The 14,217-nt window shown below is 39.8% G+C and overlaps 1 protein-coding gene across 6 annotated transcripts in view; it reads left to right on the top strand.

The window, feature by feature from the left end:
* Positions 1-11,389: 11,389 nt before the first annotated feature.
* Positions 11,390-14,217, top strand: part of emb (exportin-1 emb) — an 81,029-nt gene continuing 78,201 nt past the window's right edge. Inside the window, exons 1-2 of one of the 6 annotated variants that reach the window (XM_067765714.1) lie at positions 11,390-11,475; positions 12,071-13,708. In XM_067765714.1, coding sequence (XP_067621815.1) covers positions 12,196-13,708 — 1,513 coding nt within the window. In that variant the 5' untranslated portion in view covers positions 11,390-11,475; positions 12,071-12,195. Of the gene's footprint in view, positions 11,718-11,737; positions 11,869-11,916; positions 11,991-12,070; positions 13,709-14,217 lie in introns of those variants that run through there. The other 5 variants (XM_067765715.1, XM_067765713.1, XM_067765717.1 and 2 more) reach the window with 5 other exon arrangements.

Here is a 14,217-nt window from a genome sequence, read left to right as displayed (position 1 = left end):
TACTCATAGTCTGCGGTCCATTGCACAGACCAAATGGAATCACCTTGAAGTGGTACAGAGGCCTCCCCGGAACTGCGAATGCTGTTTTTTCCTTAGAGGACTCTGTCAATTTGATCTGGAAGAACGCGTCTTTCAGATCAATGCCACTAATAAAATGCGTGTCCTTGAGTCGGCTCAATAAGCCGTTGATATGAGGCAGGGGGTACGAATCCTTCTTAGTCACCGCGTTGACCTTTCTCGAATCTATGCACAGCCTGACTTTGCCTGGTTTCCGGACCAGTACTACAGGACTACACCACGGGGAGTTGGATTCTTCTATAACTCCTAACTGTAGTAACCTGTCTAGTTCTCTAAAAGCTTCGGCTTGCCTCGGCGGCGAAAGGGGGAAATGCGTGCTTTTTATAGGTACAGCATCACCGGTGTCGATGTGATGCTCCACTAATTTAGTTTGCCCTAGGCCTAACTTCTCGTACGAAGGAAACGTCTCGATGACTTTTCGCAATTCTAATTTCTGTTCTGGTGACAATTCATGGAGGTTAGGTTCCTCTTCCTTTTCAAGCCTAGTCTCTAAACACTCTACGCTCGGGAATATTTCGGGAGCTAACGCAAATGCTCTCCAAAAATCTACCCCGAAGTATGCTTCTTGGAGCAATGAGGGAACAAGGTAAAAACGAATAATCTTTGTGATATTTTTAAAAGTGACCGGTAGAGATACTGAGCCTAAAATTTTTTGCTTGTTGCCGCCTGCGGTATATACGAACGCATGTAAAGGCTGATATTCGAAGCTGTTATCCTTTAGGAATTCTAATCCATTTTTCCCTAAGATGGAGACGTTGGCTCCCGAGTCCAACAACCCTACAAGAAAACTATTTTTAATTTTAGCCTTTACTAGAGGCCTTTCGTCCTCTGTAAGCGTTAACGTGGTGGCTTGCAGCAGTCTACGCTCCTGTACTCTCCGGTGGTATCTCTTCCTACACTTCAAAATATTGTCCGATACCGGATATTGGTCAAAAATGGTATGTCTTATTTGTTCATACCTATGCTCCCTTTCTTCTAGGGTTGGGGAAAGTTGCGTTTGGCACGCGACATCCCTATGCTGGCGTCGCAGAATTTTGATTTGCTCGCCCATCGTGAAAGAGGACGTTCGACTCTCGGATTCAGAACTATTCGAATCGTCAGTACTATCGGGGAAGGTTATTATTACAGTCGAGGGTTCTTCTGCCAGGGTACTACTGCACCTCGGAAGCTCACCACCTCCATGCAGAGATTCGCCCTCTGGTTCAGCGCACGGGACGACGCCTCGAGCACTGGCTGATGTGGGAGCTATGAAGCCGAACGAGGTTCCCCCGCCTTCTCGCTCGGGTACTGGTTTCCCTGCCTGCGATGGTCCCTAGGGCATTTAGGAGTGAATACACCCTTATACCCACATTTAAAACAAAAAGGACTTTTTATGGGTTCCTCGCAATATATATAGGAGTGCCCCATTCCCTGGCAATTCCAGCACTGGATTCCCGAGTAGTCTGGTCTTCTGCTGCGTCTATATTCCAGCGCCTCTATCTGGGGATCTATCTCGCCGTCCATCTTCGCGTCCGGGGTTGTCACGCGTGCTTCGCTTACATGCCGTCCTGGGTAAATGGCTCCCAGCAGCTTGCTCTCTTTCAGCACTTGTTCACCTCTGCGTGCTACATCGCGTAGATCATGGAGGTTCCTTACGTCCGCATTAAAAAGCATTAGCTTAAGGCTACTGTTGACGTTCCTTTTTATTATGTCAATCAGTAGAAGCTCTGACATTGGCTCCCTTAAGCGCGCGTTCAAGGAGATTATGTCCGCGTGAAACACGTCATAACACTCACTTGCCTTTTGCTTCCGCATGGAGATCTCCATCATGATCTCGTGGTCCGTTTTCAAAGTGCCAAACTCTCTTTTTAACGAGTAGCACAAAAAGGCATAAGTCGCATTTGGGTTTTGTTTGGTAAATAGCCAGTACCATTCTTCGGCTCGTCCAGAAAGGAACAAGTGGAAGCTGGCCATTATTTGTTCATCCGTGCATTGTGTGCGCTCACACAAGGTGTTCAGTTTAAAAAAAAAATCGGCTACGCTGCCAGAGCCGTCGAATGCGATTTTCCACTCCTGCGGTTTTACTGCTATGCTGCTTGGAGTCGGGTACATTGGCGGTACTACCGATGGCAATGGGTTACGGTCCATCCTACTTGCGTTCCTGTGTTGCTGGTGTGCTTGCTGCGTGGATTCGAGAGCGGCGTTGAGCTGGGCCATGTTGGCTCTAATTGAGCCCATCTCTCTCCGCATTTCCTCCTGCGAAGCCTGAAACAGTTGGTGTAGCACGTCCACCCACGAGCCTCCACGAGTGGCTTCGTCCTGCATTCCTAGAGTGTTCGCCTGATCACTGGTAGCGTCCCCAAAATTTCCAACCTCTTGATTTGGTGGTAAGGCACCAGCTCCATCTGGTGCATAGTTCGACACATTGGTCATTAGCCCCGAGATGTTATGTGTGTTTAGCAGCGATGCATTCAAATTGCTGGTGCTTACAGGTATGTCCAATTTGTCGCGGTCGTCGTTCCGGTTTGAGCCTATATGAGTCCCCGCGGGATTTCCGTAGGACCCCCCTACTGGGGTATGCACCACCAAAGGACGCCTAGCTTTCGAAAAAGCCCCCCTATTAGCACCGCCCCGGTGCTGGTTCCCTCGAAAACTGCCCGCACTCCCGAACGGAGTGTTCCGGCCCGTTTGCCCGTAGGACTGGTCACGCGACATAATCCGTTAGAAAAAAAAATTACTTTGTCAAATCCTAGTATTCGAAAAAAACTTCTGTTCCCAGAAGATGGTTTGTTGAAAGAGGAAAAAAAAAAAAAATGTATATATCTATATATAAAAAAAATTGTGCGAGAATTAATGCAATAATTTATCAATGATCGCACCAAAATAGAAAAAAATTTCAAAAGCTGAAAAGAAAACGGTTAGTTATATATAAATTTTATATGAACAATGTAGGTGGTGATGGGAACGCTGACATCCCATCATCAGAAGGCAGTAGGCCAGGCAAAAAAAAATTTTTTTGGTACAACACATTCATACTTGGCCCTAGTGCTCCCAACCGCAATCGAGGAGGGGTCTTAAGGCCCCCTCCGAGATAGGTTTGGCCCACTAGGGTCCGTTCCAGGCACCCACGGGTTGGTCTCAACACGCCCAGTCGCAACACAGGGGCAGTCTCCAGGGGCTTGCCCCTGGGACTGGTTGGGGGTGTTGAGGCCTCCCGTCCATTCTCCCTGGACACCCCTCCTGCCTCCGCCGCAATGGGTGGAGCGTTTTCGAAACCGCTCCCCAGTCTGGTGGGGACAGGAAGGAGTGCCACTCGGAATCCCAGCTCAACCCATCACCCTCCAGGTGGTATTCCAAGCTACCACCTGGGACGTGGGATGAGCTGGGGTCCTCACTACACGCACACACACATTCACCCTGGACAACACAAATTCGGCTAAAGGAACCTAAAAAAAACTACTTTACAAAAAAAACCCAAGTTAGCGGACATATTATTACCAGGGCCGACTAACGGACAAAACATCCGGCAAACCAAAATCCCAACTACAAAAAAAAATTAAGTGCGTGCAGCACTGCCTCATCGGGTGAAATGAAAAAGAAATCCGGAGACTTGACGTAAAGTCCGTGGCTCCTTCGGCCACTGCCCCCGATGACCAGCCCGGACAACCTGATCCGTCTAACCATCCCACCGCAACGTAGGTGGCAGCTTCTGTGGCTGCGCACTCGGACTGGTGGGATGGTCAACCTCACAGGTTGGCCCGACTGACCCCCGCGGCCAGCGCCTTAGGTGCCACGTTGGGCGCCATCTGTTATGGCGCCCTCAGCAACTGTCAACGATGATCACTTCGGACAACTTGATCCGTCCAACCATCCCACCGCAACGCAGGTGGCTGCTCCTGCGGCTGCTCACCTTTGGACTGGTGGGATGGTCAACTTCACAAGTTGACCCGGAATGATCAACGCGACAGCGCCTCAGGCACCAAATGGCGTTGGGCGCCATCTGTTATGGTATCGCATTTACAAGGGAAGCAGTAAGGAAGGCGGTCGGCATGATATGTTGGTGCACAGTGGCTAGTCATTGTCGGCTGGGGCGGGTCCTTGCCAACCTTACTGTTCCTGCGCCATAAACAGAAAAATGTTCCTATAATGCCTATCAAAACGAGCAGCTGTCAAATTCAAAACAAACCCGACAGAAGCGCAGAGACCGACTCAAAACGCTTAAAATTCAAAATTAAAACGACATCCGGTCGAACCGGATGCCACGGACAAACCGTTGACTTTCCAACATTTTAAAAAAAAAATTCAAATTCAAAAAAAAAGAAACTAACGATCAAAAAAACTAACCGAACCGGAAACGACCGGTTACTAAATCTGAAAAATGAAATAAAAAAAAGCTGAAATACAAAGACAAATAAACAAAAGGGAAATACACAAAAAGGGCCGAATATACAGAGGGGCGCCGCGGGTGGTGTTGCGACGCCCGGTGCTTTAACCCACCCTCAAATAACCATGGCCACCGACGCACCTATAATTTCGGTGGCCCCTTACCTGTTCCCTAAGTGCCTTCTAAATAAATAGCGACGTCAGCATTCCCATTTTATTACAAAATTTATTTACAGCAATTCATTATATATTCCTTACAACCGTTCCGATATTATATTTTAAGTGCTTGTTGCAAACCAAGCTGCCCTTATCTACGAACTTATTCGAAACGTCTAAGAACTTATTTGACACGCTTTAAGGATAGCCCTAAGCAAAAAGAGAAAAAAAATATTTTGTTTGATCGTAGGCTGCTTTTGGTTTTTAATATATTTAGATTAATGTTATTGAAATTGATTTTATTTTATTTTGTTTCAGTTTATTTCATTTTATTTTATTTATTTTACTTTATTCTATTTTAGTTTATTTTAGTTTATCTTATTTTATTGTATTTTATTTAATTTATTTGTATTCTTATTATTTTTAATCGTTTAGTTTATTAAATTTTGCTTAATTGCATTGTAGTTTATTATAGTTCCTTTTATTTCTGGTATATTTGGTTTATTGGGTGTTCTTTTACATAGGTATGTGTATAGCATGTTGTTATTTCAGAAAAAAAATTGCCTATATATAATTTTTTTTTTCTCCTTTTTGTTCCTCAAGTTATCTTAGGTTGCGTGTTTTGATTTATCAGGAATTTTAGTTTTCTAAGCCTGGTTTTCCTAATCCTAATTTCCTTTTTTTTTTCTTTTTGTTTGGTTTTGAATTACATTTTCTTATTTCTAACTTAGAATTTTCCTTTTTGGTTAGGATTTAATTAGATTTCCTTATGTCATATCTATTTGAAATTATAGTTTTCCAAACTCCAATTTACCTTGGATTGTATTTAGTAAAAATTTTTATTTTTTTCTTTTCTAAGTTCCAATTTACGATAATTTCATTCGATTGTATCCAATTACGTTAATTATACTTTTCTCGTATCAGCAAGCTCCTAGCTGATTTAAATTTTCATTTGCATGTGCTACAATAAACTACATTCGAACATTTCTAATATGTGTTGAAATTCCTTTAAACATTTCTAAACTTAGTTGAAATTCTAAACGTGAAAATGTATTAAGATTTAGCACATTTACTAACTTTGTCCCTCCTTTCGGCAAATTTAACAACAATATTTAGCAGTAGGAAAACGCAAAACAAATGTATGTAAATAGATAAATCAACTGGAACTGCGCTCTAGTAGAGTTAAGACTGTAGCATCCTAAATGCGTCAACGCGCGCCAATGTGCAACAATTTTATATGTATGTACTACTTTTATATATATCTATATAACCAAATTCCTAATGTAGTGAAACTAAACGTTAATGTTACTGGGAGCGCGTGTTAAAAGAAAAAAAACCACAACTCATTAAATACTAAAATTCATATTTAAATGTTTAGTTACAACTTATAAACACTCTAAGTATAAATGTATTACCGAAAATATGTAATCATCTAAAAATTTATTTTATTGTGCCTAAAAGTGAGCGTTTATTTTGGGAATTAATATTAATTTCGTTTTGGAACGAACTCACCCATTGCTTTAAACGTTGTCGTTGCAGGTTGGTGTTGGTACTGTCCTTGGTTGTTGCGCTCTGTCTGAGGTGATCAAGTGAACCTGGTGGCAATAGAACTCCGTGTTGACCTTTACGACCCTGATGACTTGGTGATAATTTTGGCGTTCGTTGTGTAATGCTGCTGCGTACTGCTGGCCCGGTAGGCGGGGGTGGTGTTGGAGGCTTTCCCAAAAGTGGTGGTGTACTTCATAACCGTAGGGAGAGGGGTTTATCTTCGGACCCCAAGGATTCTCATCACCACTAGTCTAGTGCCGTCTGAATCTGAATCGGAATCACTAGTACTTTCCTCGCCAGGTGTGCCTGTGACCCGCCGACCTACTTTAACAGGATATTCCACACGTTGAGTTTGTGCCAATACAACACACCCGTTGTAATGTATATTACCACCCAAAATAGACGAAACGAAAAGAGGTTCGCCGGAATGGACTGTGCCGGTACTTGCGCTATCGATTCTTCCTAGCTTTTTGTTGTAGTATAAAAACCATTAAGTACTAGAACGTAACTTATTTGCGCACAGATAGAATTCTTCTTGCAACAATTTTCGTGATATCTGCTTTTCTCTAATTGTGCAGGTGTAGGAGATATCTTTTTGGATTCACACTCGCGTTCTTCACACTTCTCAGCCGGGTTTCGAGCTTCTATTTGAGCGGTGTTTGATTTTTGTGCAATCGCAGGGCCGCCAAAACTTAGGCTCAAGCAATTGTAGTTTTTTCCTTCGCTCCTTCTAGTAGTGGGTTTCTTTTTTTTTTTTTCTTCTTAATTTTTCGTGTCTGGTCGGCGGAAACTCATGGTAGGAAAAGGAAAAAATTTTTCTAGTGATGGCCGGTCTATCTTTTTCTCTTTTCGATATTTTTATTTATCGCAACCTTCGCCACACCGCTAGGCGTGTTCCCGTGAACTCGCTCCTAAGTGGATCGCAGCCATAGACCGTAGCAGCAGACCGTAACAAGACCAAAACTATATCCGCGCAAAACACAATTTTTTTTGTGGGTAACAACATTACACAACCACATGAAAATCGCCAACTTCAACTGCAAATATCTCCGGACAGAGATAAAATTGTTATTTTCCGTTCGGATTATTGTTGTCGAGATTAATACGCGTCCTTTGACACCTCTTTCCATATTTTTGGACGCGTAAGCAGTGTCATGCTGTCGTATAGAATTACCGACGATTTCAATCCCAACCATGATCTATGGCATATGGAGCATGCAACTGCAATTGTTCCTAAAATCCAGAGCCGTAATAAAATCCTCTTATTTTTTGCCGGGAGCACTTGGAGTAAACGCTCATTACCACTTACAAAGCAATTGGCCGGCCGATTGCATGATACGCGTCCCCGATAGGGTCACCAAGCCTGCCAAAATACTATCTTCTTGCCTCTTGGACTTTGATGTGGCGAAGCACACCCACAAAAACAAAACCCACTTCCACAACTGATCACCCCGCGAAATAACAAGCTTTAGCAAAAAAGGAATGTATTCCGTAACAGTTTTGTTTGGAAAATGCCGCGCACAAAGAAATGTTTAAAATTTTATGAGTTTGGGTCTAGAAAAGATAGAAACCGTAGAAAATATATCACAAGTGTATTACGTTATTGCGGGTACGCGCAGTCGACCAGACACGAATTGCAATAACTTATTTCTAGGTAAATTGACGATTTTATAATTTTTTATAAATTAACTCTTTCTCGCGCTAAATAAGAACTTGTAAACGAAATTTCAAATTTACCCGAAACAGCTGATTCGAACTTCGAATTCTTCTTCCCAAAACTTTTGGGAAAAATCTTCTCCCAGGGAGTTTATATTTGGGAGAAATTATTTTTGGGAGAAACAAATTTGTGGGATATGAACTCCCATGGGAATATTCAGAATTGGTCTCAATATCTTTTTATCATGGTAGAACATTATAAGGTGGTGGCACGTCGACATAAATGCAAACAAACATACACTATCTATGTATTTTGTTTTTGTAATTCTCTGAATAATTTTAAATTAATGCATTTAATTTAGCGAAACGCAAGATTTTTAAGTAAATATTAAAATTTTTTAGGCTTAAGTGCAGAATACATACATTTGTAAAAAAAAAAAATAAGAAAGTCGGGTTTTATAGAGATTTTTATGCTGATTCCAACGGTATATTTCTTTTTTGGGTCAAATGAAAGGCTTGGGGGTAATTCCATGTCAAAAGGCGAAATTATGAATTTTTAAAATCAAAATATCTCCGAAACTAGGGGATGGATTTCAAAAATATCCAAAAATAACTTATAAAAATACCTTTCATCTTATGTATATATATCTTTAAGTTTTCTATTCTTTATTTACCAAAAATTTTAAAAAGCTCTGTTTTGGTGGACATTTTTAAAATTTTAATTCTGCGTAGAACACCTTCCTGCATAGGCGGTCTTCGGCCGCGTTTATAAAAAATAACCCTGGGCTACGCCATGCCAAGTCCGGGTGTGTGGTATAACCGTGGCTACCGCCACGGCGATATCCTTCTGCGTAGTACACCCTTCTGCGTACCTTTGGACGTGGAATTACCCCTATAGTTATTATTTGCACCAAAAAAAAATTATACGGTTGAACTCACCGTAAACACCACTACAGATACTCATATAAATTTTTTTTAATTTGACAAATGTATATATTCTGCACTTAAGCCCAGAAGTGTGTACTACGCAGAAGGACACCACCTTATAATGTTCTACCAAGGTAAAAAGACATTGTTGCAGAGCTGGCAACACTATTCACCACCTTCATATGTTTTCGTTTGTTTAATTGCAACAACGAAAAAATTGACAATAGTACAGACGGGTTTTCCGCGAATAACTTTTAAACAAGATAAAAAATATACTTTCTGCTTTCGGATTTTGAATCTTGACACAAATACGCGTCTTTTGATACTGCTATCGACATATGCGACCCCAATTTTAAGTGCAGGACTTAAGTTGAAATTTTACTAAATTTGGAAATTAAAAAGCTTATAGTTCATAAACTAAGAGTTTCCAAGAGTTGCGGATGATAATTTTGTGATTTTTATGACCCCTCTACCCCTACACATCAACAAAAGTTTGAAAATCGTGTCACCTTATATAAATCCAACCAAAAAAAAGTATCCGATTTAATTTTCCTGAAGATAATTTGGTAATAGTGCAGTTTACGGTACCCACCGAAATTTGGGCCAAAGTGAGGTATCAAAAAACGCGCATTCACGTCTAGATCAAGAATCCGAAAGCGGAAGTTAACTTTTTTTACCCGTTCAAAAGATATTAACGAAAAACCGAAAAAAGACCCGCGAGTCCCTCCGAAACCGGGAGTGGGATCCATAGTATTTTTGCGCAGAACACCTTTCTGCGTTGGCGGCCTTCGGCCGCAAAAATAAAGCCGTGGTTACTCACGAATGTACGTAGAAAAAACGTGTCAGCTGACACGACCTATCTTATGAGTGTGCAATGTAAACGAAAACTCACCGACGTGCAACGCCCGTACGTACGTAGCCCGGAACGTAGAAATCAAAACAATTTTGATTTTTTCCGTAAGAACGTGTCAGCTGATCGCTCTCTCACTAGACAGAGTTGCCTAGTAAACTTTTGTGCGCTAATTTTTGACCGTTTGCAATTTTATGCAAAAACGCCTAATTAAAGTTTGAAAAATTGTGAAAATAATTCGAAATAATTATGTAAAAGTGCTGATTATAAATATTTAATCTATTTATACTTATTTATAAGTATTCCGGCCTTTTACAATATCAAAAATTAAATTGGAAAAAGTTGATGTTTCCATAAGCATACATGCAAAATGGTCAATGGCAACAGTGCTTATCTGTAAACAATATCTTATGTACATGTACACAGACACACACATTGATTCCTACGGGCTTGAGAGTTCGGTCAAACGTGCTTCGTACGACAAACGTCCTTACGTACGGCACACGTCGGTGGGTAACTGCCGCATAACCCTGGGCTACGCCATGCCAAGTCCGGGTGTGTGGTATAACCGTGGCTACCGCCACGGTGATGCACAATTTTTTTTGAGGGTACACACAACAACAACCACATTAAAATCGCCAACTTAAACTGCAAATATCTCCGGACGGAGATAAAATTTTTCTTTTCCGCCTTCGGATTATTGTTCTCGAGATTAATACGCGTCTTTTGATACCTCACCCGAAAATCTTGGCCCAACTTTGGGGTGGGTACCGTAAACTGCACTACTACTGATAATTTCCTGGTTAGATAAATATAACAATTGACCACTTATCACACATAATATATATTTCGTTGATAACTGATTATACCTATATGACACTACTTTACTTTCGAGTATTTTTTCTTGTATTTTATCTTCAATTTTTTGTCGCACTCCCTCCAAATACGGCTTCAGTACTGGTGTAAGTGTGTCAACTATATTTGAAAAAACTAACGAAATACAAGGAAAATACAATCTTGTTCCTTAAAAACAAATGAGCCAGTTTGTATTTCGATAAGTTTTTTTTGACATGTGGCCGTTTTTTCATTATTTTTTTCTGACACATGAAAATTTTGTTTTTAGTTTGAAAATTTGGTGCATAAAAACACAGCTAAAATCAACTTTCTTGTGAAAAAAGTGAACCATTAGAGACCGAAGTAGTTTTCGCGTGTTATTTGCATTGTTTTTATTGTTATAAGTGTTAATGTAAAAATAAAATGTAAAACATAAACAAAAACATGTCAAACTCACTAATTTTAGGGGAATAGTGGTCTCCTTTTTTCATGATAGAAATTGTTTTTGTGTTTCGAAGTTCCGATAAAGCTTCGTCAGTTTTTTTAGCTTGGAATCCAAGCAAAAATAAAGTAGTCTCATATATGCTTTAGAAAGTTAACATTTGCACATAAATAACTTGTTCTGAACTTAATACTAACCCATGGTTCAATTATGTACAGGTTGGCTCATCTCATCAGCTGATTTTATATATGTCATTGCATGGTCGAAGGGATTGTCAAAAGGAGATGGCAAACTCAAAATGAAACCAACACATTGGCAACATTTTACTTACACATACAAAAACTGCTAAGTTTTGTTTCCATTCCATACCATTCGCACCAACACCAATACACAGATTTTGACAATTTGAACAGACATATTTTGTTGCTTTACAGATGAGCCAACCTGTATCATAGTGTACCTATACAAGTCAACACACTTGTACTTATACACTATGACCTGTATATAGTTGAACTATGATACTAACCCATGCAACCCTGGGACGCTTTTCTTTGGGATTAGTTGAAAGACGAAGTTAACATCAAAGTAAAATGACGAAAGTGAAGATTTTTTGAGAATTTGTGTGAGTTTCGTTTTGCGGTCATCAGCGATTTTTTAGAAATAAAATATCGCTAGTATTTTATAAAATTTTATGATTGTGGGTGTGAAAGAGCGTACTGAGTTGAGCTAGAAGTTTGAATGAAAGTTTGCGATTGAGGTTTCATAATTTCTAAGAGGGAATTATTGTCCATTGGTGGTTTGCTGTTACTCTCCATTTTTAACAAAATTTTAGGTGAGCGCTATAACGACGGCTGCTGGTACTTGGTAAGTGCGATACATAAAGCAAAGAAGAAGAAACGATGTGATGGACATATTTTGCGGGACACGCACATTTCTCTGAAACTAAGTTTTTTGGTTAAAAAGTATGCGTGGTGAAATTGAACTAGCCAAATGTATTCATTATGTATATGAAAAAGTAAATATTATATTAAACACCTTTCTGTGAGAAATGCATAGTCGTGGTTCTATAAAACTTGATTGCCGCATGCGACGCAATAGCTTTAATGAAGAGGCGATAGAATATTGGAACATTGAAAAGTGCAACGAAGACGCGAAAGCGTGCCCTATTTATTGTTAAAAAAATTTAAGATCATTATTAATACTATTTTAATTTTCAGGTTTTACTCACCAGTGAAATATATAGCCCTGTAAACGGGAACAACATTGATTTACCCTTTTCAACAAAATTAATTCAAACGTCAACGATAGACGCAGACGAGAGCGCTGCTTTTATTATAAAGCCATGGCTATGTTGTCAACGGAGGAAGCTAGCAAATTGCTGGATTTTTCTCAGAAGCTTGATATAAGTTTACTGGACAAGATTGTAGAATGTTTGTATACGTCACAGGGAGAGCAGCTGCGTCTTGCACAAGACATTCTTACAACATTACGAGAGCATCCCGATGCCTGGACACGCGTGGACAGCATTTTAGAGTTCTCCCAAAATCAGAGAACTAAGTTTTATGCACTGCAAATTCTTGAAGAGGTAATTAAGACGCGCTGGAAAATTTTACCTCGCAATCAGTGTGAAGGAATCAAAAAATACGTTGTGGGACTTATTATTAAAACATCATCAGATCCCGAAACCATGGAGGCAAATAAGGTATACTTGAACAAGCTAAATTTGATATTGGTTCAAATCTTGAAACGGGAATGGCCGCGAAATTGGGAAACATTTATAGGCGATATAGTAGGAGCATCGAAAACTAATGAAAGTCTTTGCAAAAATAACATGATTATTTTGAAAAATTTAAGTGAAGAGGTTTTTGATTTCTCTGCCGGACAAATAACACAAACGAAAGCAAAACATCTTAAAGATACAATGTGCTCAGAATTCTCTCAAATATTTCAATTGTGTTCTTTTGTATTAGAGAGTTCTATGAACGCTCCTCTAATTCAAGTTACTTTGGAAACCTTGTTACGTTTCCTTAGCTGGATACCTTTGGGATATATATTTGAGACGGCGTTAATTGAGACTCTTATTTTTAAGTTCCTCAGTGTCCCAATGTTTCGAAATGTAACGCTCCAGTGCCTCTCTGAGATAGCTGGGCTAACTGTACCAGACTATAATGAAAATTTCGCCCGGATGTTTAAGGATACAATGGTACAGTTGGATCAAATGATTGGACAAAATCCCAATATGAATCATATTTATGCGAATGGCAGTAGCACTGAACAAGTATTTGTTCAAAATTTGGCAATGTTCTTGTGTACATTCCTCAAGGAGCATGGAAAACTTGTGGAAGATGTCAAATATATTGACTTTTTAAACCAAGCACTACTTTATTTGGTTATGATATCAGAAGTAGAGGAAGTTGAAGTTTTCAAAATTTGCTTGGAGTACTGGAATAATTTAGTTGAAGATCTTTACAATAGTGAGTCATTTCCAGGTGCTGCTGCGCATCTCAGTCCAACTGATGCAGTATCATTGGCTAAGCGAAATGCTTTCCCCCGTCGCCGCTTTTACGCCAATATTTTATCAAAAGTGCGTTATATTATGATATCCCGAATGGCTAAACCAGAAGAGGTGCTCGTTGTCGAAAATGAAAATGGTGAAGTAGTGCGTGAATTCATGAAAGATACTAACGCTATCAATTTATATAAAAATATGCGTGAAACGCTTGTTTTTTTGACACATTTGGATTATGCCGATACCGAACGTATAATGACACTCAAATTAATGAACCAAGTGAATGGTACTGAGTTTTCGTGGAAAAATTTAAACACGCTTTGTTGGGCAATTGGTTCAATATCAGGTATGTTTGTGTAAATTAAACTTATGTTGACCTATTTGATTATAATGCTTTTCGAGAAAATCCTTCAAAATCGTTAGACCCTTTAAGCCATTAAAACGGTGTAGGCCTCTTGGATACACCATATCACACACCTAGATATGAATAGCGATCAATTCAAATTATCTCAAGAGTATACAGATCCGTAGGTAATAAGTTACGGAACCCGGTGATGTGAAGAACTTAAAAATATCATATTATTGGCTTGACACCCTATTGATCTAAGTGTACAAAATAAAGTTTGTCAGATTAACTGTTTGCGGTTATGACGAGACATTTGCAAGTTTTAAGGTATAGCCATATTGTTTTTAAAATTTCAACACTAGTCAAGCAAGTTAATGATAATGATCGGGAAGACTATTTTTTTTATTAGCTCAATAAGAAAAGCAAACATGAACGCTGATTTTGTTATGTTAACAGCGTTTCGCCCTATTCAATGGGTGCCACCACTCACAAATTGTCATCAAAGTCCT

Source organism: Eurosta solidaginis, chromosome 2 (assembly GCF_040869045.1).
Source record: "Eurosta solidaginis isolate ZX-2024a chromosome 2, ASM4086904v1, whole genome shotgun sequence".
Taxonomy (NCBI): Eukaryota; Metazoa; Arthropoda; class Insecta; order Diptera; family Tephritidae; genus Eurosta; species Eurosta solidaginis.
The sequence above is the reverse complement of the archived record's forward strand: the minus strand, read 5'-3'. Positions and strand labels throughout refer to the sequence as shown.